The sequence below is a fragment of the Heterodontus francisci genome, chromosome 29, assembly GCF_036365525.1.
Source record: "Heterodontus francisci isolate sHetFra1 chromosome 29, sHetFra1.hap1, whole genome shotgun sequence".
Classification (NCBI taxonomy): domain Eukaryota; kingdom Metazoa; phylum Chordata; class Chondrichthyes; order Heterodontiformes; family Heterodontidae; genus Heterodontus; species Heterodontus francisci.
The window spans coordinates 27,795,685-27,822,274 of record NC_090399.1 but is presented as its reverse complement, the minus strand read 5'-3'; the positions used below and the strand labels follow the sequence as shown (position 1 = coordinate 27,822,274).

Genomic DNA, 26,590 nt, shown 5'->3' with positions numbered 1-26,590 from the left:
AAGTCCATGTAGACAACATCCACTGCCCTTCCTTCATCAGTCATCTTCGTCACTTCCTCAAAAAACTCAATCAAGTTAGTGAGACACGATCTCCCCTTCACAAAACCATGCTGCCTCTCGCTAATAAGTTTGTTTGTTTCCAAATGGGAGTAAATCCTGTCCCGAAGAATCCTCTCTAATAATTTCCCTACCACTGACGTAAGGCTCGCCGACCTATAATTTCCTGGATTATCCTTGCTACCCTTCTTAAACAAAGGAACAACATTGGCAACATTTGTAGAGAAAAGACCCTCTCGGGCTGACATGGTCATCATTCTTTCTCAACTCTTTTCCCTGCATACTGCTCTAGTCTGCTTCTCCCTTTTATCTGTCCTCCCTGCTTCATTTGTGTTCCAGATAACATCCCCAAAAAAGATGATCTGGTCATTATGACATTGCTATTTGTGGAATCTTGCTGTGTATAAATTGCCTGCTGCTTTTCCTACATTAAAGTATTACACTTTGAGGAACCTTGAGGTGGTGGGGGCGCAGCAGGGGCTGTGGTGGGGGGGGGGGGGGGGTGGGCGGTGCAGGGGCGGGTTTGGGAGTTGCTGCCAATGAAGCCTTGGCGAGTTGTTGCAGTGCATCCTGTATTGGGGCTCGGCAGTAGATTGGGTAAATGTAGTGAACTGTGGAGGAACAGAGACCCCATTACTGTTTTTGATTCATGGATTTCTCAATGGCAGAAGTTGGAGGAATAACACTATCAGAGTATTGCTTAAGCTGTGTACTAACTTTTCAGGTTTATTGATTTGTAAACTGATGCTGCACCACTGTTGAAAACAAACAGTAGCTATTTTAAGGTAATTGGAAAAAGAACCAGAGAAGAGATGGAGAATATTTTTTACACAGCCAGTTATGATTTGAAATGCACTGCCTGAAAGGGTGGTGGAAGCAGAATTAATAGTAACTTTCAAAAGGGAACTAAATAGATACTTGAAAGGGGTGAACATTGTAGGGCAAGGCTATAGAGAAAGAGCAGGGGTGGAGTGGGACTCATTGGATTGCTCTTTCAAAGAGTTGGCACAAGCACAATGGGCTGAATGGCCTCCTGTGCTGTAAAATTTGATGAGGTTGTAATTGCAAACTTCACTGCACTCCTACAAGTATCCAAAACACTGCACTAATACTCAGCATAATGCTTGGCCTTACAAACCAGCCCCTTGCATTGTAAATGGTCATTGGCTGTTGGCTTAGAATGCCATACCATATCTTGCCTCGGATCTGCCGTTTAAAATTCTGTGAAGGTGCTTCCAAACAAAGTAACCCTGGCTCTCCTGATTGATTCTTGGCCGTGACTTTGTTAATGACACACTGCTGGATTCTCTGACTCTGACTCCCTCCAATTTGCCTGATTCAAATTATCCTAATTTTATTTTAGCTCTTGCTCAACTCTTCCCATTCTCTTGTCGCAACATTTAAGTGGTCACTTCAGGAAGGATGTGAGGGTCCTCGAGAGGGTGCAGAGGAGATTTGATAGATGTGAACAAGATTATGACGGGCTTAGATGCAGTAGTCGAGGAAAACCTCCCATTAACTGATGGTACAAGGACTAGGAGACAAAGATTGAAGGTTTCGGGCAAGATGCAGGGAGGATGTGAGGAAGATCTTTTTTACGCAGCGGGTGGTAATGACCTGGAACTCGCTGCCCACAAGGGTGGTGGAAGCAGAGACGATCAGTGGTTTCAAAAGGAAATTGGATGGGCACTTGAAGGATCAAAACCTGCTGGGCTACGGGGATCAAGTGGAGGAGTGGGACTGATTGGATTGCTCCGTGGAGAGCTGGCATGAACCCGATGGGTCAAATAGCCGCCTCCTGTGCTGTAAATGTCTGTACGGTCAATCATTTGCAGGATTCCAAACGGTGTTTGCCCACAGAAATACAACTGGCACTTACAGTAGGCTTCAAAGACCCCTCTGTATATAACTGGTAAAATGATAGTAAGAGGAGTGGTGGGTTCAATTTTGGACCAAAAGGGGGATCTACGCATGGAGGCAGAAGATATAATTGAGGTACTAAATGAATACATCTGTCTTTACCAAGGAAGAAGATGCTGCCAAAATCATAATGAAAGAAGTAGTAATTGAGACACGGGCCAGAAATTGATGATGAGTTATTAGAAAGGCTGGTTGTACTTGAAGTTAAGTCACCGGACTGGATGGGATGTGTCCATGGATGCTGAGGGAAGTGAGAGCGGAAATTGCGGAGGCACTGGCCATGATCTTCCGATCCTCCCTTGATACGGGGTGGTTCCAGAGGACTGGACAATTGCAAATGTTGCACACGTGTTCAAAAAAAATGATGCAAGGATAAACCCAGCAACTGCAGGCCAGTCAGTTTAATCAAAGTGGTGGGAAAGCTTTTAGGAACGATAATCCAGGACAAAGTTAATGGTCACTTAGACAATTGTGGATTAATTAAGGAAAGCCAGCATGCATTTGTTAAAAGTAAATTATGTTTTACTTGACTTGAGTTTTTTGATGAGGTAACAGAGATGGTTGAAGTAATGCGGTTGTGTATATGGACTTCCAAAAAGCGTTTGATAAAATGGCATATTAGGCTTGCCAGCAAAGTTGAAGCCCATAGAATAAAAGGGACTTTGGCAGCATGGATACGAAGTTGGGTGAGTGACAGGAAACAGACTAGCAGTGAAAGATTGTGTTTTGGACTGTAGTTAGGTATACAGTGGGGTTCGCCAGGGCAACATGCTTTTCCTGATATAAATGACCTAGTCTTGGGTGTACCAGGCACAACTTCAAAATTTGCAGATGACACAAAACTTGGAAGTATCATGAATTGTGAAGAGGATAGTGACAAGCTTCAAGAGGACAAACACAGACTGGTGGAAGAAGCACAAAGTCCAGCTTGACAGAGTCCTGGTTAAGTTGGCAATTTGGTGTGTGTGGGAATTCGGTGCAGTAAGGCAAGTGGTGTTCTAGTCTTTTACAGAATAAAGAGTGATCCAAGAGAGGGAGCAGGACACAGTGAGATCTGAGCTACAGTCCAGAGGCATAAATTAAGTAAGCAGGTAGATGATTGGTGGTTGAGTTTTAAGGTTTCTTTTATTTTCTCTAAACTGGGGTAGTACAAAGAACAGCACAGGAACAGGCCATTTGGCCCTCCAAGCCTGCGCCGATCTTGATGCCTGCCTAAACTAAAACCTTCTGCACTTCCGGGGACCGTATACCTCTATTCCCATCCTAATCATATATTTGTCAAGATGCCTCTTAAACGTCTCTATGGTACCTGCTTCCACCACCTCCCCCGGCAGCAAGTTCCAGGCACTCACCACCCTCTGTGTAAAGAACTTGCCTCGCACATCCCCTCTAAACTTTGCCCCTCTCACCTTAAACCCATGATCCCTAGTAACTGACTCTTCCACCATGGGAAAAAGCTTCTGACTATCCACTCTGTCCATGCCGCTCATAACTTTGTAAACCTCTATCATGTCACCCCTCCACCTCCGTCGTTCCAGTGAAAACAATCCGAGTTTATCCAACCTCTCCTCATAGCTAATGCCCTCCTGACCAGGCAACATCCTGGTAAACCTCTTCTGTACCCTCTCCAAAGCCTCCACGTCCTTCTGGTAGTGTGGCGACCAGAATTGCATGCAATATTCTAAGTGTGGCCTAACTAAAGTTCTGTACAGCTGCAGCATGACTTGCCAATTGTTATACTCTATGCCCCGACCGATGAAGGCAAGTAGGTTCGGGTAGTAATCCAGCGATTGTTACCTTTGAGGTCTGCTATTTAATTTAGTCCCTAGTTGCTCATACTGCCTCAGCAGAAGCTCCTTCTTAGGCTGGGGAGATACAAGTGCTGTATTAAATTTATAGATTAACTAGTTAAACTACTTAATATAACTACAAATTATCATTGATATTTCTAAACTTGAAATCCTAATTAGTTAAACAAAATACAATAAAGATGGCGAGGCAAGTGATCTGTTGCAGCTTTAGCATGTGGGAGCTGGTGGACACTGAATGCTAAATGCAGGACTTGAATTAGATTTTAGAACGAGATCACCTCTTAAAAGCCTTAAAATTCTCACAGTCACCAAATTCCCGACTTACCACCACATCTGCAGGAAGTGTCTGCAACTCGAGGAACTTCAGAGCTGATGAGCTGGAGTCCAAACTTCAGACACTGCAATTCATCAGGCAGGGAGAAAGTTACCTGGGAATTTTGTTCCAGGAGACATTTAAAACCCTTAGCTTAGATACTTCAGATTTGGTCCGTAGTCAGGAGCAAAGGGTGTAACTAAGAGTGAGGCAGGTATGGAGATCCAGAATGTAGCACTGAGGGGTGGGGGTGGCCTCAACCCTTGCACTTGTTCAAAAGGCTTGAGATTCTTGCAACCTCTGTGGACAAGAGCAGGGACTGCAGGGAGTTTGAGCGAACTGACCACAGCACAGTGGTACAGGGGATCATTCAAGTGGGGGGAGTTGAAAGGAAGTAGTAGGGGATAGATACTGTTCTCTGCAACTGAGAGCGTGAGTCCCGAAGGTTCTGTTTCCTGCCCAGTGTCAGGGTTAAGGACGTCACCTTAGAGAGGAACCTGGAGTGGGTGGGGAAGGATCCAGTTATCGTCCATGTGAGTACCAACGGTAAGAAAGAGGTTCTGCTGAGGGAGTATGAGCAGCTAGGGGCTAAATTAAAAAGCAGAACTACGAAGGTAATCTCTGGATTACTACATGAGCCATGAGCAAACTGGCATCGGGTAAATAAGATCAGTGAGTTGAATGCGTGGTTCAAAGATTGGTGTGGGAGAAATGGATTTCGATTCATGGGGCACTGGCACCAATACTGGGGAAAGAGGGAGCTGTACTGTTGGGACAGCCTTCATTTGAACCATGCTGGGACCAATGTCCTGGTGAATCATATAGCTAGGGCGGTAGAGAAGGCTTTAAACTAAATAGTGGGGAGGGAGGATTCACGCGAGCAGAGATTTAGAAAGTTAATGAGAAAGGACAAGGCAATAGGGTAATGAAGCGGGTAATGATAACCAGAGTGTGACAGGAAGGAACAAAGCATACAAACATAAGAGTGCACCAGCAAATAGGGTCAGACTAGGGAAAAATGGTAAAAAGATAGAATGGTTCGTCTTCTGAATGCATGCAGCATTTGTAATAAGATGGTTGAATTGATAGCAAATAGAAATAAATGGTATGATACGATAGCCATTACAGAGACACAGTTGCAGAGTGACAAAGGCTGGGAACTGAGTATTCAAGGGTATTTGACATTTCAGAAGGATAGGAAGAAAGGAAAAGGAGCTGGGATAGCTCTGTTAATAAAGGATGAAATCAGTACAGTAGTGAGAAATCATCTTGACTCAGAAGATCAAGATGTAAACATAGAAACATAGAAAATAGGAACAGGAGTAGGCCATTCGGCCCTTCGAGCCTGCTCCACCATTCATTATGATCATGGCTGATCATCCAACTCAGTACCCTGTTCCCGCTTTCGCCTCATGCCCTTTGATCCCTTTCGATCCAAGAGCTATATCTAACTTTCTTGAAAACATACAATGTTTTGGCCTCAACTGCTTTCTGTGGTAGCAAATTACACAGGGCTCAGCGTTCTCTGGGTGAAGAAATTTCTCCTCATCTCAGTCCTTAGAATCAGTTCGGGTAGAGATAAGAAATAGCAAAGGAAATAAGTCACTAGAATTAGTTTTTAGGTAACCTAACAGTAGCCACACTGTAGGATAGAGTATAAATCAAGAAATAATAGGGGCTCATAAGAAAGGTACTGCAATAATCGTGGGTGATTTTAATCTTCATATCGATTAGACACATCAAATTGGCAAAGTAGCCTTGAGGATGAGTTCAAAGTGTATTTGGGACAGTTTCTTAGAACAATACATCCTGGCACCAACCAGGGAACAGGCTATTTTAGATCTGGTAATGTGTAGTGAGACAGGATTCATTAATGATCTCATAGTAAGGGATCCTGCAGGCAAGAGTGATCATAACAAAATAAGTGACAGCCATTTGCTGGTTCATTCCTCAGGGCAATACCTTGACCAATCAGAGTTAAGCTGCCTGGTTTAAATTGCAAACAAAGCTTGGTAGTTAACTGTCAGTCACCGTAAACTGGTGCATTCTCCATGGCAACACCTCTACCAATCAGAGTTCACTTGCCAACCAATCAGCACTCTTCTCATGCAGTCTAAATTGTTGTTTTCCCTTACATTGGTTATTCTTATGTGTTGTCCTGATGAGTTCAAGATGAAAAGCTTAGACATGTCTCTATTTTCAGCAATTCTCAAGTTTTGTACTACCAAACGACTATTAGTGATCATAACATGATACAATTTCACATTCAGTTTGAGGGTGAGAAACTTGGGTCTTAAACTTAAATAAAGGCAATTACACAGGTATGAAGAGAGCGTTGGCTACAGTGGACTGGGAAAATAGGTTAAAAGGTAACATGGTAGCTAAATAGTGGCAGACATTTAAGGAAATATTTTAAACTCTCAACAAAGATATATTCTATTGACAAAGATTCTGAGAAGGATGCACCATCTGTAGCTAAATAAGGAAGTTAAGGATGGTATCAAATTGCAAGAAAATGTTGCAAAAGTTAGTGGTCGGCCTGAAGATTGGGAAAATTTTGGAAACTAACAAAGGATGAAGTTTTTTTAAAAAGGGAGAAATTAGAATATGAGAGTAAACTAGCAAGGAATCTAAAAACAGTCAGTAAGATCTTCTACAAGTATATAAAAAGGAAGAGAGTAGCTAAAGTAAATGTTGGTCTCTAAGAGGATGAGACTGGGGAATTAACAATGGGAAACAAGTAAATGGCAGAGACTTTGAGGAAATATTTTGTATGTCTTCATGGAAAAAGATACAAAATAATGTCCCAAGATAGTAGAAAATCAAAAATAAACTTGCAGGATTATGGCGATCGAGCGGGGGAGTGGGACTGACTGGATTGCTCCACGGAGAGCTGACGTGGATTCGATGGGCCTATTGCCCTCCTTCTGTGCTGTAAATCACCCTATAAGGGACCAAAGGGAGGGAGGAACTTAAGACAATCACTATCACCAGAGAAAAAGTACTAAGAAAACTCATGGGACTAAAGACTGACAAGTCCCCTGGACCTAATGGCCTGAATCCTAGGGTTTTAAAAGCTGCAGCGATAGTAGATGCATTGGTTGTAATCTTCCAAAATTCCCTAGATTCTGGAAAGGTCCCAGTCAATTGGAAAATTGCAAATATAACACCTCTATTCAAGAAAGCAGGGAGTAGGGGTGTGCAAAGGAAACCCGACCCAAATCCGAATGCTGGACCCGTCGGGGCCAGATCGGGTAGCAGGCCTTTACCCATGTACTGATGTAAAGGCCTGCCACCCGACCCAACCCCGATGGGTCCCGACGACGTGTGTCGGGGTCAGGTCGGGTAGCAGGCCTTTACCCATGTACTGATGTAAAGGCCTGCCACCCGACCCAACCCCGATGGGTCCCGACGACGTGTGTCGGGTTCAGGTCGGGTGGGGTTGGACTTCCGGGTCCAGAATTCGGGCTCGTGACTGGTTTCCTTTGCACACCTCTAGCAGGGAGACAGCAGGAAACTATAACCCAGTTAGCTTAACATCAATTATTAAGGAAGTAGCAAGACAGTTAGGAAATCATAACGCAACCAAGTAGATTCAACATGGTTTTGTGAAAGGGAAATTGTGCTTAAAAAATTATTAGGGTTCTTTGTGGATTTAACAAGCAGGCTGGATAAAGAGGAACCAGTAGATGTAGTGCATTTGGATTTCCAAAAGACATTCGATAAGGTGCCAAATAAAAGGCTACTACACAAGATAAGAACTCCTGGTGTTGGGGATAATATATTAGCATAGATAAAGGATTAGTTAAAAGGATACAGAGAGTCGGGATAAATGGGTCATTTTCAGGTTGGCAAACTGTAACTAGTTGGGTTTCATGGATCAGTGCCGGAGCCTCAACTATTTACAATCTATATTAATGACTTGGATGAAGGGACCGCATGTATTGTAGCCAAATTTGCTGACAATACAGAGATAAGTGGGAAAGCAAGTTGTGAGGAGGACACAGAGTCTGCAAAGGGATATAGATAGGTTAAGTGAGTGGGCAAAAAATGGAATAAATGTGGGAAAATGTGAGGTTGCCCACTTCGGTAGGGAAAATAGAAAAGCTGAATATTATTCAAATGGAGAGAGACTGCAGAATGCTGCGGTGCAAAGGGTCTGGGTATCCTTGTATATACAAAAAGTTAACATGAGGGTACAGCAAGTAATTAGGATGGCAAATGGAATGTTGGTCTTTATTGCAAGGAGGATGGAGTATAAAAGTCGGAAGCCTTGCTACACTGTACAGGTCATTGATGAGACTCACACCTAGAATACTGTGTATCGTTTTCGTCTCCTTATTTAAAGAGGGATGTACTTGCATTGGAAGCAGTTCAGAGAAGGTTCCCGAGGTTGTTTCCTGGGAGGAAGGGGTTGTCTTTTGAGGAAAGGTTGAGCAGGTTGGGTCCACACTGATTGAAGTTCAGAAGAATGAGAGGTGATCTTATTGAAACATATAAGATTCTGTGGGGGCTTGACAGGGTAGATGCTGAGAGGATGTTTCCCCTTATGGGGGAATCTAGAACCGGGGGGACAGTTTCAAAATAAGGGGTTTCCCATTTAAGACTGAGATGAGGAATTTCTTCTCTGAGGGTCGTTAATCTTTGGAATTCTCTTCCCCAGACAGCAGTGGAGGCTGGGTCAATTGAATATATTCAAGGTTAAGTTAAGACAGAATTTTGATCTACAAGGAAGTCATGGGTTATGGGGGGCAGGCAGGAAAGTGGAGTTTGAGGCCAGATCAGATCAGCCACGATTTTATTGAAGAGTGGAGCAGGGGCCAATTGGCTTAGTCCTGCTCCTTTTCCTTATGATTTTATGCTTATGGAATAGGCAGACATGTGGCAGATGAAATTTAGTGTGAAGTGATACATTTTGGTAGGAAGAATGAGGAGAGGCAATATAAAGGGTGTAGTTCTAAAGAGGGTGCAGGAACAGGGAGACCTGTGGATACATGTGCACAAATCATTGAAGGCAGCAGGACAGGTTGCAGAAGTGGTTAAAAAGGCATATGGGATTTTATAAAGAGAGGCATAGAGTACTAAAGCAAGGAAGTTATAAACCTGTATAAAGCACTGGTTTGGCCTGACCTGGAGTATTGTGTCCAATTCTGGGCACCACACTTTAGGAAGGATGTAAAGGCTTTAGAGAGGGCGCAGAGAAGATTCACAAGAATGGTTCTGGAGTGAGGGACTTCAGTGATGTGGAGAGGTTGGAGAAACTGCTGCTGTTTTCCTTGGAGAAGAAAAGGTTGGGAGAAGATTTGATGGAGGTGTTCAAAATCATGTGTCTGTACAGAGTAGAGAGAAACTGTTCTCATTGGCAAAAGAGTAGAGAACCAAAGGACACTGATTTAAGGTGATTGACAAAAGGACCAAAAGCGACCTGTGGAAAAACTGTTTTACACAGCAAGTGGTTAAGATCTGGGATACACTGCCTGAGAATGTGGTGGATGTTGATTTTAATTGTGGCTTTCCACAGAGAATTGGGTGAGTGCCTGAAGAGAAATAACTTGCAGGGCTATGAGGAAAGGGTGGAAGTAAATTGCTCTTGCAAGGAGCTGGCATGCAGTGGCCAGGCCGAATGGCAGCCTCCTGTGCTGTAACCATCGTTGTATAGGACAAGCGGATAGATATCAGGAAATGCTTCATTGGACTTTTGCATACCAGACCAAAATGGTCTGCTGCTGGAGGAAACAATGAATAATAGTTAACATTTAAAGTGACTGCTATGCTCCTGTACCAAGACACTAAGATATATATAAAATGTGGCTGAAACGCCATAGTTATTGCAGGCAGGAGTCAGTAATGACTTGGAGTTCTAATAGAATAGGGTGGGGTGAACAGGTTGAGAAAATCAGCGGACGTCTGGTGGGAGTCTTGGTCAGGGTGTGACCCATCAGCAGAGTCTTAGATGTTGGAGGAGAAAGCAGCCCTAAAGGGTGACTGGAAGAAGGCATTGGGTTGGGAGAGTTGCACAGGAAGCTGGGTTGGGAGAGTGGTAAATGTCCACAGATGGTGGAGGATTTACGAGGGATGGAGAATTGGGCTGGACTCCAGCAAATCAGAGGAGTCAGGCAGATTGGGAGACTCTTCTGAACCAATATTTCCCAACCAACTCCCAGAAGATTGGTACAAAAAACAGGAGCAGGAGAATCTGGAGGTGGCATCAGATCAGTAGATAAGAGTTGGCAGGAGATTTGGATGAGAGTTGGTGGTAGATCGAGGAGCAGGAGGGAAGTTGGCTGTTATGAACGCTGGACTTTGCAGCCTGATTATGTTTTACAAACTGCGATTTTTACTGTAGTTTGAGATGGAGTCAGAGAAGTCAGGTGACCTCTGCTTAAAATCAAGACAAGGATCTTGGTTGCCAGCTCAACAAAGAATCCAGATCAAAAACCTTTTTGAAAATCGGAGACTGCATGGGTATAACACCTGAAGAACAATGGGTTCAACCCTCTCAGACTTTCAGATCGTAAACAAGGAGCCAGCGATTCTGAAGATGTAAAGACGAATGGCAGTTGCTAACACCTGGAACCAATGGAAAGCCTGAGTGGCTCTGCTGTAGCCAGACTTGTGGACTTTGCATATTGGAAAAGACAAATGGCTATCGACTATTGATTCCAGATAAATTCAGTAGATTTTCAGAAGGTAAGCAGGCTGTAAGGAAGATCAGTGGTGTAGCCTCAGAAGAGGGAGAGAGGGAACACCAGCTCTCAGAAGACTGATGCAGCAAAAGGCTGTGAAGACTTGAACCTGTTTTGAAAGTTGAGTTTTGCGGAGAAGTAAACAACCAACAGGATCACCAGAGATTGCCTTATTCGCGGAAGTCCAGATCGAAAGTGCTCATAAGAAGTGAGCAGAGAGGACATTGACTTTAGGAAAGGTCTGGGAGATCCTACCATTACAACTGGTAGGAGTTTGGGACCTTTCGCTACAAAGATTTTGGCATCAAGAAAGACTGTGTAATGTATAAGTGTGATGTGAGGTTTTCAAGTGTTTTAATAACTGGAGAAAATACCACGCTCTAATTTGGGGTATCAGTTACTGACAAAGTACTATTTAAGTTTAGTTGTTATGATAAAAGTCCTAAAACATGAAATCTTGTTGTGTAATTCTTTAAATTGATCTGGGGAGTTTATACCTCATGTTTTAATGTTAAAAGTCTCACTGAGCTTGTAACAGTAGAGTGGGAGAATGGGATGTGAGTTGGTGTAGACTGGAAGAGTGGAATGTGAGTTGGCAGTAGATGGGCAGAGACTTGAGTTGGCAGTAGACTGGGAAGCTGTGGATGGGAATTGGCAGCGCATCAGGAGAATGGGGTTGCAGGTGATGGCCAGTTGGGGGATTTTAGTGGGAATTGGCCGCAAATCAGGGAAAACAGACAAGAGTTGACAGATCAGTACCGTTGGGCAAGTGACTTGGGCATCAGGTGTAAGATTTTTTATTCATTCATGGGACGTGGGTGTCGCTGGCCAGGCCAGCATTTATTTCCCATCCCTAATTGCCCTTGAGAAGGTGGTGGTGAGCTGCCTTCTTGAACCACTGCAGTCCATGTGGGGTAGGTATACCCACAGTGCTGTTAGGAAGGGAGCTCCAGGATTTTGACCCAGTGACAGTGAAGGAACGGTAATATAGTTCCAAGTCAGGATGGTGTGTGGCTTGGAGGGGAATTTGCAGGTGGGCAACTCCTGCCTTTGTCCTTCTAGTTGGTAGAGGTCACAGGTTTGGAAGGTGCTGTCTAAGGAGCCTTGGTGCGTTGCTGCATTGCATGTTGTAGATGGTACATGCTGCTGCCACTGTGCGTCGGTGGTGGAGAGAATGAATGTTTGTGAATGGGGTGCCAATCAAGCAGGCTGATTTGTCCTGGGTGGTGTCAAACTTCTTGTGTTATTGGAGCTGCAGCCATCCAGGCAAGTGGAGAGTATTCTATCACACTCCCCAAAGCCTGTCCACCATCTCCAAGGCACGAGTCAGGAGGTGAGTTACTCGCCGCAGGATTCCTAGCCTCTGACCTGCTCTTGTAGCCATGGTATTTATATGGCTACTTCAGTTCACTTTCTGGTCAATGGTAAACCCCAGGATGTTGATAGTGGGGGATTCAGCAATGGTAACATCAAGGGGAGATGGTTAGATTATCATTTTTAAGATCGTCATTGCCTGGCACTTGTTACTTGCCACTTATGAGCCCAAGCCTCGATATTGTCCAGGCCTTGCTGCATTTCTACACGGACTGCTTCAGTATCTGAGGAGTTACGAATGGTGCTGAAAACTAGTGCAATCATCAGTGAACATCCCCACTTCTGACCTTATGGTTGAAGGAAGGACATTGATGAAGCAGCTGAAGATGGTTGGGCCTAGGATGCTACCCTGAGGAACCACAACCATCTTCCTTTGTGCTAAGAGTGACTCCAACCAGTGGAGCGTTTTCCCCCTGATTCCCATTGACTCTAGTTTTGCTAGGGCTCCTTGATGCCATACTCGGTCAAATGCTGCCTTGATGTCAAGCGCAGTCACGCTCACCTCACCTCTTGAGTTCAGCTCTTTTGTCCACGTTTGAAACAAACTGAGTGTCACTGAGCAGGTTATTACTAAGGAAGTGCCACTAGATAGCACTGTCGATGACACCTTCCAGAGGGCACAAATGATAGTGAGATCATCACTTTGAACCTCCTCAGTCACCTCAGAGGGTCGTCTTATAGCAAAATAAAAGTAGTTGAAGCAAGAGAAGAATATTTATGATGTGACTACTCCAATCAGCATCAAACAGCAAAGAGGCACTGTTATGACTGAGGTGGGAGGCATGCTCTATCTTTTCTAGTTCCACTTCTCCACAGGTCACAACATATATTAAAATGTTTACCCTGTTACTGATCCAGCCGAGCATATATTCCATTTTTAAATTCCAGAGTAAAATGCACTAACCAGGTTTCTTTAATAAACAACAAAATTATCAGTTTGTTATAAAACAAGCTTTAACCAGTAACAAAGCAAAACATTAACACACAGATTGAAATATCAAAGTTCCCTTTTTACATTCCCCAATTAAACTCACACACACTGGCAAAAATACAGAAATTCTCTCTGTCGAGGTCTGTGCCAAAAAAAGACTAATTTGGCCAAAATGTTGCTAATTCTTCATGGAAAAAAAGAAAAGATATGGAAAGATGTCATATCCATGGAATTTTTTCAGTTTTACCCAAGTCCTCGCATACAAAATGAAAAATGGAAGCACGTACATAAGACACCACTGAAACACACATGTAGAGTTGGGGGACTTGGGGGCAGCGGTGTGGTGGAGGTTGGGGGCTGTGGTGGGCCAAGTGATCCGGAATCGAGTGATCATGTGAAAAGGAAAGCTTTTTTGTAAAGCTAAGGAGGCACAGAGAAACTCCGAAGGAGACACGGAAATGCAGATATTGTTATGCTAAATGTATATAAAGCATAAGTTCAGCTCCTGCTGGAGTATTGTGTCCAGTTCTGAGCACCACACTTTAGGAAGGACGTGAATGCTTTGGAAAGGGTATGAAAGTGATTTGCTGGAATGGTTCCAGAGATGATGGATAGACGGGAAAAGCTGAGCATGTTTTCCTTGGAGCAGAGAAAGCAAAGAGGAGATTTGATATAGATGCTTAAATCATGAAGGGTTTTAGAGCAAATGAAGAAAAACTCTTTCCAATGTCAGAGGGCACAGATTTCAGACAAAGGAACCAGAGCCGACCTGAGGAAACACTCAGTTATATAACAGGTGGTTAGGAATTGGAATGCACTGTCTGATAAGAGTGGTCGAAACAGATTCAACAATAGTTTCCAAAAGGGAATAGGATAAATATTGGAAGCAGAAAAAAACTTTCAGGGATTATGGGGAAAAAGTGGGAGAGTGCACACACTGGATTGCTCTTTGAACGTTCTGGGGCAGACTCCATGAAATGTATTCCCCTGTGTGCGCGGCGTCCTTGTACAATTCTATGATGCTACAAAATTCCTACATCTCCCCGAATCTAACCTGGGGTACTGGAAGGGATGTTGCACAGAGAGAGAACAGATTCAACTGGGAGTACTCGTAAAGAGAGAGAAGCTACAGGGAGTACTTAGGGAGAGAGAGAGGTATAAAAAAACTACAGGGAGTACTCAGAGAGAGAGAGAGAGAGAGAGGGAGAGAGAAACTGCAGGGAGTACTCGGAGAGAGAGAGAGAGAGAAACTGCAGGGAGTACTCAGGGAGAGAGAAACTGCAGGGAGTACTCAGGGAGAGAGAAACTGCAGGGAGTACTCAGGGAGAGAGAAACTGCAGGGAGTACTCAGGGAGAGAGAGAGAGAGAAAAACTGCAGGGAGTACTCGGAGAGAGAGAAACTGCAGGGAGTACTCGGGGAGAGAGAAACTGCAGGGAGTACTCAGGGAGAGAGAAACTGCAGGGAGTACTCGGGGAGAGAGAAACTGCAGGGAGTACTCAGGGAGAGAGAAACTGCAGGGAGTACTCAGGGAGAGAGAGAGAGAGAAAAACTGCAGGGAGTACTCGGAGAGAGAGAGAGAGAAACTGCAGGGAGTACTCGGGGAGAGAGAAACTGCAGGGAGTACTCGGGGAGAGAGAAACTGCAGGGAGTACTCAGGGAGAGAGAAACTGCAGGGAATACTCGGGGAGAGAGAGAAACTACAGGGAGTGCTTGAGTGAGGGAAATGATTGGGAGTACTCGGAGCGCGAAGCTACAGGGAGTACTTGGAGCGAGAGAAACTACAGAGGGTACTCAGATGGGAGAGAAAAAAACTACAGGGAGTACTCAGAGACGGAGAGAAATTATAGGGAGTACTTGGGGCGTGAGTGGAACTACAGGGGGGTACTTGGGGAGTGAGTGGAACTACAGGGGGGTACTCGGAGCGAAAGAAACTACAGGGAGTACTCGGATACAGAAAGCGATAGAAAAAACTACAGGGAGTACTCAGAGTGAGGGAAACAATTGGGAGTACTCGGGGAGGGAGGGAAAGTACAGGAAGTACTCGGGGAGGGAGGGAAAGTACAGGGAGTATTCGGGGAGGGAGGGAAAGTACAGGTAGTACTCGGGGAGGGAGGGAAAGTACAGGTAGTACTCGGGGAGGGAGGGAAAGTACAGGAAGTACTCGGGGAGGGAGGGAAAGTACAGGGAGTATTCGGGGAGGGAGGGAAAGTACAGGTAGTACTCGGGGAGGGAGGGAAAGTACAGGGAGTATTCGGGAGGGAGGGAAAGTACAGGGAGTATTCGGGGAGGGAGGGAACAAAGAACAGTACAGCACAGGAACAGGCCATTCGGCCCTCCAAGCCTGCCCCGATCTTGATGCCTGCCTAAACTGAAACCTTCTGCACTTCCGGGGACTGTATCCCTCTATTCCCATCCTATTCATGTATTTGTCAAGATGCCTCTTAAACGTCGCTATCGTACCTGCTTCCACCACCTCCCCCGGCAGCAAGTTCCAGGCACTCACCACCCTCTGTGTAAAGAACTTGCCTTGCACATCCCCTCTAAACTTTGCCCCTCTACCTTAAACCTATGTCCCCGAGTAACTGACTCTTCCATCCTGGGAAAAAGCTTCTGACTATCCACTCTGTCCGTGCCGCTCATAACTTTGTAAACCTCTATCATGTCACCCCTCCACCTCCGTCGTTTCAGTGAAGACAATCCGAGTTTATCCAACCTCTCCTTATAGCTAATTCCCTCCAGACCAGGCAACATCCTGGTAAACCTCTTCTGTACCCTCTCCAAAGCCTCCACATCCTTCTGGTAGTGTGGCGACCAGAATTGCACGCAATATTCTACGTGTGGCCTAACTAAAGTTCTGTACAGCTGCAGCATGACTTGCCAATTTTTATACTCTATGTCCCGACCGATGAAGGCAAGCATGCCGTATGCCTTCTTGACTACCTTATCCACCTGCGTTGCCACTTTCAGTGACCTGTGGACCTGTACGCCCAGATCTCTCTACCTGTCAATACTCCTAAGGTTTCTGCCATTTACTGTATGCTTCCCACCTGCATTAGACCTTCCAAAATGCATCACCTCACATTTGTCCGGATTAAACTCCATCTGCCATTTCTCCACCCAAGTCTCCAACCAATCTATATCCTGCTGTATCCTCTGACAATCCTCATCACTATCCGCAACTCCACCAACCTTTGTGTCGTCCGCAAACTTACTAATCAGACCAGCGACATTTTCCTCCAAATCATTTATATATAATACAAACAGAAAAGGTCCCAGCACTGATCCCTGCGGAACACCACTAGTCACATCCCTCCATTCAGAAAAACACCCTTCCACTTCTACCCTCTGTCTTCTATGACCAAGCCAGTTCTGTATCCATCTTGCCAGCTCACCTCTGATCCCGTGTGACTTCACCTTTTGTACCAGTCTGCCATGAGGGACCTTGTCAAAGGCTTTACTGAAGTCCATATAGATAACATCCACTGCCCTTCCTTCATCAATCATCTTTGTCACTTCCTCAAAAAACTCAATCAAATTAATGAGACACGACCTCCCCTTCACAAAACCATGCTGTCTCTCGCTAATAAGTTTGTTTGTTTCCAAATGGGAGTAAATCCTGTCCCGAAGAATCCTCTCCAATAATTTCCCTACCACTGACGTAAGGCTCACCGGCCAATAATTTCCTGGATTATCCGTGCTACCCTTCTTAAACAAAGGAACAACATCGGCTATTCTCCAGTCCTCTGGGACCTCACCTGTAGCCAATGAGGATGCAAAGATTTCTGTCAAGGCCCCAGCAATTTCTTCCCTTGCCTCCCTTAGTATTCTGGGGTCGATCCCATCAGGCCCTGGGGACTTATCTACTTTAATGCTTTGCAAGACACTAAGCACCTCCTACTTTTTGATAATGGGATGACTGAGACTATCTACACTCCCTTCCCTAGGCTCATCATCCACCAAGTCCTTCTCTTTGGTGAATACTGATGCAAAGTACTCATTTAGTACCTCGCCCATTTCCTCTGGCTCCACACATAGATTCCCTTCTCTGTCCTTGAGTGGGCCAACCCTTTCCCTGGTTACCCTCTTGCTCTTTATATATGTATAAAAAGACTTGAGATTATCCTTAATCCTGTTTGCCAATGACTTTTCATGACCCCTTTTAGCCCTCCTGACTCCTTGCTTAAGTTCCTTTCTACTGTCTTTATGTTCCTCAAGGGATTCGTCTGTTCCTAGCCTTCCAGCCCTTACAAATGCTTCCTTTTTCTTTTTGACTAGGCTCACAATATCCTGCGTTATCCAAGATTCCCGAAACTTGCCAAACTTATCCTTCTTCCTCACAGGAACATGCTGGTCCTGGATTCTAATCAGCTGACGTTTGAAAGACTCCCACATGTCAGATGTAGATTTACCCTCAAACAGCTGCCCCCATTCTAAATTCTTCAGTTCCTGCCTAATATTGTTATAATTAGCCTTCCCCCAATTTAGCACCTTCACCCGAGGACTACTCTTATCCTTATCCACAAGTACCTTAAAACATATGGAATTATGGAAAGTACAGGGAGTACTCGGGGAGGGAGGGAAAGTACAGGGAGTACTCGGGAGGGGGAGAGAATGAAACTGCTGGGAGTACTCGGGTTGGGGAGAGAGAGAAACTACAGGGAGTAGTAGGGGAGACAGAAGCTGCACAGAGTTCTCGGGGAAAGAGGGAAACTGCTCACAGCATGCTCACAGACACCGAATATATCAGGAGTGTTTGGGCTCTATCTACATGGAGTTCTGCAGGAGAGGCTCACAAAGCACATTCAGTTCTTAGGTGACAAAAGCTCCTTTGGGTGCTTGTATGAGGCAAACTACAGGAAGCCATTGGGGCGGGAGGTGGGACTGTGAATTTCTTTTGGAGAGGACAGAAACCAATCTGAGTACTTGTTGGGAGACAGATGCTACGGGCAAACTCAGGAAAGGACTCACAGATCATTTTGAGTACTTTAGTGTGAGAAATCACCTATGCAGAGTAGCTGGAGGTGGTTCAGCAAGGTATTCAGTACAAGGTGTTTCACAGGGGCAGTTATCAAACCAGATTTAACACTGAGCCACACAAAGTCATATTACGACAATGACAAAAATTTTGGCCAACGATGTAGGTTTTAAGCGGTGTCTTAAAGGAGGAGACAGAAGTAGAGAGGTGAAGAGCTTTAGGGAGGAAATTCCAGAGTTTAGGGCCTAGGCAGCTGAAGACATGGCTGCCAATGGTTGAGCAATTACAATTGGGGATGCTCAACATGCCAAAATTGCAGGAGCGCAGATATCGCGAGTATGTAGTGGGGCTGGAGTAAAGCCTGGCTACCCGACCCGAACCCGACTAGACCAGACTACATGTGTCTATATTCCGAGTACAGCATTCGGGCTCGGGTCGGGCTGGACAGTGCTGCCTCCGGGAACTCACAGGATCAGGCTTACCCATGATTCCCCACAACTCCATCTGCAGGAATAGCCTGCTGCCGGAACGGATGAACGATACTCGGGTCGGGTCGGGCATGAAAAAAAATTAAAGGACTCAGGCCCGGGTCGGGTTCGGGTTGGCTGTGGTTGGGTTGGGCCTGGGTCGGGTTTCAATTTCATACCCGAGCAGGCCTTTAGGCTGGAGGAGTTTGCAGAGATAGGGAGGTGGTGAGACCATGGAGGGGTTTGAAAACAAGGATGAAAATTTTTTAATGGAGGTACATTAGAGTACATTGGAGCCATTAATGGCAAAGAAGGAAGCCATTCGGCCCATCGTGTCTATGCCAGCTCTCCCTAGAGCAATCCAGTCAGTCCTGTTGCCCTCTCTATCCCTGTAGCCCTGCAAGTTTATTTCCTTCAAGTGCCCATCCAATTTCCTTTTGAAATCATTCAGCCTCTCCATTTCCACCAGCGAGTACCAGTTTGTTACCACTTGCTACGTAAAAAGTTCTTCCTCACATCCCCCTGCATCTCTTTTTTTTAATTTGTTCATGGGATGTGGGCGTCGCTGACCAGGCCAGCATTTATTGCCCATCCCTAATTGTCCTTGAGAAGGTGGTGATGAGCTGCCTTCTTGAACCGCTGCAGTCCATGTGGGGTAGGTACACCCAGAGTGTTGTTAGGAAGGGAGTTCCAGGATTTTGACCCAGTGACAGTGAAGGAACGGTGATATAGTTCCAAGTCAGGATGGTGTGTGACTTGGAGGGAAACTTGCAGGTGGTGGTGTTCCCATTCATCTGCTGCCCTTGTCCTTCTAAACGGTAGAGGTCGCGGGTTTGGAAAGTGCTGTCTAAGGAGCCTTGGTGCATTGCTGCAGAGCATCTTGTGGAAGGTACACACTGCTGCCACTGTGCGTCGTCACTGAGGGACTGAATGTTGAAGGTGGTGGATGGGGTGCTAGTCAAGTGGGCTGCTTTGTCCTGAATGGTGTCGAGCTTCTTGAGTGTTGTTGGAGCTGCACCCATCCAGGCAAGTGGAGAGTATTCCATCACACACCTGACTTGTGCCTTGTCGGTGGTGGACAAGCTTTGGGGAGTTAGGAGGTGAGTTACTCGCTGCAGGATTCCTAGCTTCTGACCTGCTCTTGTAGCCACAGTATTTATATGGCTACTCCAGTTCAATTTGTGGTCAATGGTAACCCCCAGGATGTTGATGGTGGGGGATTCAGTGATAGTAATGCGATTGAATTTCAAGTGGAGATGGTTAGATTCTCTCTTGTTGGAGATGGTCATTGCCTGGCACTTGCGTGGCGTGAATATGACTTGCCAAATATCAGCCCAAGCCTGGATATTGTCCAGGTCTTGCTGCATTTCTACACGGACTGCTTCAGTATTTAAGGAGTCGCGAATGGTGCTGAACATTGTGCAATCATCAGTGACCTTATGATTGGAGGAAAGATCATTGATGAAGCAGCTGAAGATGGTTGGGCCTAGGACACTACCCTGAGGAACCCCTGCAGTGATGTCCTGGAGCTGGGATGATTGACCTCCAACAACCACAACCATCTTCCTTTGTGCTAGGTTTGACTCCAACCAGTGGAGAGTTTTCCCTCTGATTCCCATTGACTCCAGTTTTACTAGGGCTCCTTGATGCCATACTCGGTCAAATGCTGCCTTGACTCACACCTCACTTCTTGAGTTCATACAGTCATAGAGTCACAGAGTTATACAGCACAGAAACAGGCCCTTTGACCCATTGTGTCTGTGCTGGCCATCAAGCACCTAACTATTCTAATCCCATTTTCCAGCACTTGGCCCGTAGCCTTGTATGCTATGGCGTTTCAAGTGCTCATCTAGATACTTCTTAAATGTTGTGAGGGGTCCTGCCTCCACCACCTCTTCAGGCAGTGTGTTCCAGATTCCAACCACCCTCTGGGTGAAAAGATTTTTCCTCAAGTCCCTTCTAAACCTCCTGCCCCTTACCTTAAATCTATGCCCCCTGGTTATTGACCCCTTTGCCAAGTGTAAAAGTTTCTTCCTATCTAATCAATCAATGCCCCTCATAATTTTGTACACCTCAATCATATCTCCCTTCAGCCTTCTCTGTTCTAAAGGAAACAACCCTAGCCTTTTCAGTCTCTCTTCATAGCTGAAATGCTCCAGCCCAGGCAACATCCTGGTGAATTTCCTCTGCACCCTCTCCAGTGCAATCACATCCTTCCTATAGTGTGGTGCCCAGAACTGTACACAGTACTCCAGCTGTGGCCTAACTAGCGTTTTATACAGCTCCATCATAACCTCCCTGCTCTTATATTCTATGCATCGGCTATTAAAGTCAAGTATCCCATATGCCTTCCTAACCACCTTATCGACCTGTGCTGCTGCCTTCAGTGATCTATGACAAGTACACCAAGATCCCTCTGACCTTCTGTACTTCCTAGGGTCCTACCATCCATTGTATATTCCCTTGCCTTGTTCGTTCTCCCAAAATGCATCACCTCACAGTTCTCAGGATTAAATTCCATTTGCCACTGCTCTGCCCATCTTACCAGCCCATTTATATCGTCCTGTAATCAAAGGCTTTCCTCCTCACTATTTACGACACCACCAATTTTCGTGTCATCTGCGAACTTACTTATCATACCTCCTCCATTCACGTTCAAATCATTAATATACACTGAGCTCTTTTGTCCATGTTTGAACCAAGGCTGTAATGAGGTCAGGAGCTGAGTGGCCCTGGTGGAACCCAAACTGACTGTCACTGAGCCGGTTATTGCTAAGCAAGTGCTGCTTGATCGCACTGTTGATGACACCTTCCATCATTTTACTGATGATTGAGAGTAGACTGATGGGGCGGTAATTGGTCAAGTTGGACTTGTCCTGCTTTTTGTGTACAGGACATACCTGGACAATTTTCCACATTGCAGGGTAGATGCCAGTGTTGAAGCTGTACTGGAACAGCTTGGCTAGGGGCACAGCAAGTTCTGGAGCACAGGTCTTCAGTACTATTGCCGGAATGTTGTCAAGGCCCATAGCCTTTGCAGTATCCAGTGCCTTCAGTTGTTTCTTGGTATCACGTGGAGTGAATCGAATTGGCTGAAGACTGGCATCTGTGATGCTGGGGACTTCAGGAGGAGGCCGAGATGGATCATCAACACGGCACTTCTGGCTGAAGATTGTTGCAAATGTTTCAGCCTTATCTTTCGCACTGATATGATGGGCTCCCCCATCATTGAGGATGGAGATATTTGTGAAGTCACCTCCTCCAGTTAGTTGTTTAATTGTCCACCACCATTCACGGCTGGATGTGGCAGGGCTGCAGAGCTTAGATCTGATCCGTTGGTTATGGGATCGCTTAGCTCTGTCTATTACATGCTGGTAATGCTGTTTGACATGCAAATAGTCCTGGTTGCTTCACCAGGTTGACATCTCATTTTGAGGTATGCCTGGTGCTGCTCCTGGCATGCCCTCCTGCACTCTTCATTGAACCAGGGTTAGTTCCCCGGCTTAATGGTAATGGTAGAGTGGGAGATATGCCGGGCCATGAGGTTACAGATTGTGGTTGAGTACAATTCAGCTGCTGCTGATGGCCCACAGCACCTCATGGATGCCCAGTTTTGCTTTTCTAGATCTGTTTGAAATCTATCCCATTTAGCACGGTGATAGTGCCACACAACACGATGTGTTTGGGGATGATTTTACTCTGTGTTTGGGGATGATTTTTCTCTGTGTTTGGGGATGATTTTACTCTGTGTGTGTGGGGATGATTTTTCTCTGTGTTTGGGGATGATTTTACTCTGTGTTTGGGGATGATTTTTCTCTGTGTTTGGGGATGATTTTATTCTGTGTTTGGGGATGATTTTACTCTGTGTTTGGGGATGATTTTACTCTGTGTTTGGGGATGATATTTGTCTGTGTTTGGGGATGATTTTTCTCTGTGTTTGGGGATGATTTTACTCTGTGTTTGGGGATGATTTTTCTCTGTGTTTGGGGATGATTTTACTCTGTGTTTGGGGATGATTTTTCTCTGTGTTTGGGGATGATTTTACTCTGTGTTTGGGGATGATTTTTCTCTGTGTTTGGGGATGATTTTTCTATGTGTTTGGGGATGATTTTTCTCTGTGTTTGGGGATGATTTTACTCTGTGTTTGGAGATGATTTTTCCCTGTGTTTGGGGATGCTTTTTCTCTGTGCTTGGGGATGATTTTTCTCTGTGTTTGGGGATGATTTTTCCCTGTGTTTGGGGATGATTTTACTCAGTGTTTGGGGATGATTTTACTCTGTGTTTGGGGATGATTTTTCTCTGTGTTTGGGGATGATTTTACTCAGTATTTGGGGATGATTTTTCTCTGTGTTTGGGGATGATTTTACTCTGTGTTTGGGGATGATTTTTCTCTGTGTTTGGGGATGATTTTTCTATGTGTTTGGGGATGATTTTTCTCTGTGTTTGGGGATGATTTTACTCTGTGTTTGGAGATGATTTTTCCCTGTGTTTGGGGATGCTTTTTCTCTGTGCTTGGGGATGATTTTTCTCTGTGTTTGGGGATGATTTTTCCCTGTGTTTGGGGATGATTTTACTCTGTGTTTGGGGATGATTTTACTCTGTGTTTGGGGATGATTTTTCTCTGTGTTTGGGGATGATTTTACTCTGTGTTTGGGGATGATTTTTCTCTGTGTTTGGGGATGATTTTACTCTGTGTTTGGGGATGATTTTACTCTGTGTTTGGGGATGATTTTTCTCTGTGTTTGGGGATGATTTTACTCTGTGTTTGGGGATGATTTTACTCTGTGTTTGGGGATGATTTTACGCTGTGCTTGGGGATGATTTTACTCTGTGTTTGGGGATGATTTTACTCTGTGTTTGGGGATGATTTTTCTCTGTGTTTGGGGATGATTTTACTCTGTGTTTGGGTATGATTTTACTCTGTGTTTGGGGATGATTTTACGATGTGTTTGGGGATGATTTTACTCTGTGTTTGGGGCTGATTTTACGCTGTGTTTGGGGATGATTTTACTCTGTGTTTGGGGATGATTTTACTCTGTGTTTGGGGATGATATTTGTCTGTGTTTGGGGATGATTTTTCTCTGTGTTTGGGGATGATTTGACTCTGTGTTTGGGGATAATTTTTCTCTGTGTTTGGGGATGATTTTACTCTGTGTTTGGGGATGATTTTACTCTGTGTTTGGGGATGATTTTTCTCTGTGTTTGGGGATGATTTTACTCTGTTTGGGGATGATTTTTCTCTGTGTTTGGGGATGATTTTTCTCTGTGTTTGGGGATGATTTTACTCTGTGTTTGGGGATGATTTTTCCCTGTGTTTGGGGATGATTTTTCCCTGTGTTTGGGGATGCTTTTTCTCTGTGTTTGGGGATGATTTTACTCTGTGTTTGGGGATGATTTTTCTCTGTGTTTGGGGATGATTTTACTCTGTGTTTGGGGATGATTTTTCTCTGTTTGGGGATGATTTTTCTCTGTGTTTGGGGATGATTTTTCTCTGTGTTTGGGAATGATTTTACTCTCTGTGTTTGGGGATGATTTTACTCTGTGTTTGGGGATGATTTTACTCTGTGTTTGGGGATGATTTTACTCTGTGTTTGGGGATGATTTTTCTCTGTGTTTGGGGATGATTTTACTCTGTGTTTGGGGATGATTTTACTCTGTGTTTGGGAATGATTTTACTCTGTGTTTGGGGATGATTTTACTCTGTGTTTGGGGATGATTTTACTCTGTGTTTGGGGATGATTTTACTCTGTGTTTGGGGATGATTTTTCTCTGTGTTTGAGGATGATTTTTCTCTGTGTTTGGGGATGATTTTTCTCTGTGTTTGGGGATGATTTTACTCTGTGTTTGGGGATGATTTTTCTCTGTGTTTGGGGATGATTTTACTCTGTGTTTGGGGATGATTTTACTCTGTGTTTGGGGATGATCTTTCTGTGTTTGGGGATGATTTTTCTCTGTGTTTGGGGATGATTTTACTCTGTGTTTGGGGATGATTTTTCTCTGTGTTTGAGGATGATTTTTCTCTGTGTTTGGGGATGATTTTTCTGTGTTTGGGGATGATTTTTCTCTGTGTTTGGGGATGATTTTACTCTGTGTTTGGGGATGATTTTACTCTGTGTTTGGGGATGATTTTTCTCTGTGTTTGGGGATGATTTTACTCTGTGTTTGGGGATGAATTTTCTCTGTGTTTGAGGATGATTTTTCTCTCTGTTTGGGGATGATTTTTCTCTGTGTTTGGGGATGATTTTACTCTGTGTTTGGGGATGATTTTACTCTGTGTTTGGGGATGATTTTACTCTGTGTTTGGGGATGATTTTTCTGTGTTTGGGGATGATTTTTCTCTGTGTTTGGGGATGATTTTACTCTGTGTTTGGGGATGTTTTCACTCTGTGTTTGGGGATGATTTTTCTCTGTGTTTGGGGATGATTGTACTCTGTGTTTGGGGATGATTTTACTCTGTGTTTGGGGATGATTTTTCTGTGTTTGGGGATGATTTTTCTCTGTGTTTGGGGATGATTTTACTCTGTGTTTGGGGATGATTTTACTCTGTGTTTGGGGATGATTTTTCTGTGTTTGGGGATGATTTTTTCTGTGTTTGGGGATGATTTTACTCTGTGTTTGGGGATGATTTTACGCTGTGTTTGGGGATGATTTTACTCTGTGTTTGGGGATGATTTTACTCTGTGTTTGGGGATGATTTTTCTCTGTGTTTGGGGATGATTTTACTCTGTGTTTGGGGATGATTTTACGCTGTGTTTGGGGATGATTTTACTCTGTGTTTGGGGATGATTTTTCTCTGTGTTTGGGGATGATTTTACTCTGTGTTTGGGGATGATTTTACTCTGTGTTTGGGGATGATTTCTCTCTGTGTTTGGGGATGATTTCACTCTGTGTTTGGGGATGATTTTACTCTGTGTTTGGGGATGATTTTACTCTGTGTTTGGGGATGATTTTTCTCTGTGTTTGGGGATGATTTTACTCTGTGTTTGGGGATGATTTTTCTCTGTGTTTGGGGATGATTTTACTCTGTGTTTGGGGATGATTTTTCTCTGTGTTTGGGGATGATTTTACTCTGTGTTTGGGGATGATTTTTCTCTGTGTTTGGGGATGATTTTACTCTGTGTTTGGGATGATTTTTCTCTGTGTTTGGGGATGATTTTTCTCTGTGTTTGGGGATGATTTTACTCTGTGTTTGGGGATGATTTTTCTATGTGTTTGGGGATGATTTTTCTCTGTGTTTGGGGATGATTTTTCTCTGTGTTTGGGAATGATTTTACTCTGTGTTTGGGGATGATTTTACTCTCTGTTTGGGGATGATTTTACTCTGTGTTTGGGGATGATTTTTCTCTGTGTTTGGGGATGATTTTTCTCTGTGTTTGGGGATGATTTTACTCTGTGTTTGGGGATGATTTTTCTCTGTTTGGGGATGATTTTTCTCTGTGTTTGGGGATGATTTTTCTCTGTGTTTGGGATGATTTTACTCTGTGTTTGGGGATGATTTTTCTCTGTGTTTGGGGATGATTTTACTCTGTGTTTGGCGATGATTTTACTCTCTGTTTGGGGATGATTTTTCTCTGTGTTTGGGGATGATTTTACTCTGTGTTTGGGGATGATTTTACTCTCTGTTTGGGGATGATTTTTCTCTGTGTTTGGGGATGATTTTACTCTGTGTTTGGGGATGATTTTACTCTGTGTTTGGGGATGATTTTACTCTCTGTTTGGGGATGATTTTTCTCTGTGTTTGGGGATGATTTTACTCTGTGTTTGGGGATGATTTTACTCTCTGTGTTTGGGGATGATTTTACTCTGTGTTTGGGGATGATTTTACTCTCTGTTTGGGGATGATTTTACTCTGTGTTTGGGGATGATTTTTCTCTGTGTTTGGGGATGATTTTACTCTGTGTTTGGGGATGATTTTACTCTCTGTTTGGGGATGATTTTTCTCTGTGTTTGGGGATGATTTTACTCTGTGTTTGGGGATGATTTTACTCTCTGTGTTTGGGGATGATTTTACTCTGTGTTTGGGGATGATTTCACTCTCTGTTTGGGGATGATTTA

General features: G+C 44.4%; 1 protein-coding gene across 1 annotated transcript in view; it reads left to right on the top strand.

Annotated features, from left to right (window-relative positions):
- The first annotated feature begins 10,585 nt into the window (after window positions 1-10,585).
- vars2 (valyl-tRNA synthetase 2, mitochondrial) overlaps window positions 10,586-26,590 on the top strand; it is a 118,716-nt gene continuing 102,711 nt past the window's right edge. The window contains exon 1 of the mRNA XM_068008991.1: window positions 10,586-10,644. Coding sequence (XP_067865092.1) covers window positions 10,586-10,644 — 59 coding nt within the window. The remainder of the gene's footprint in view (window positions 10,645-26,590) is intronic.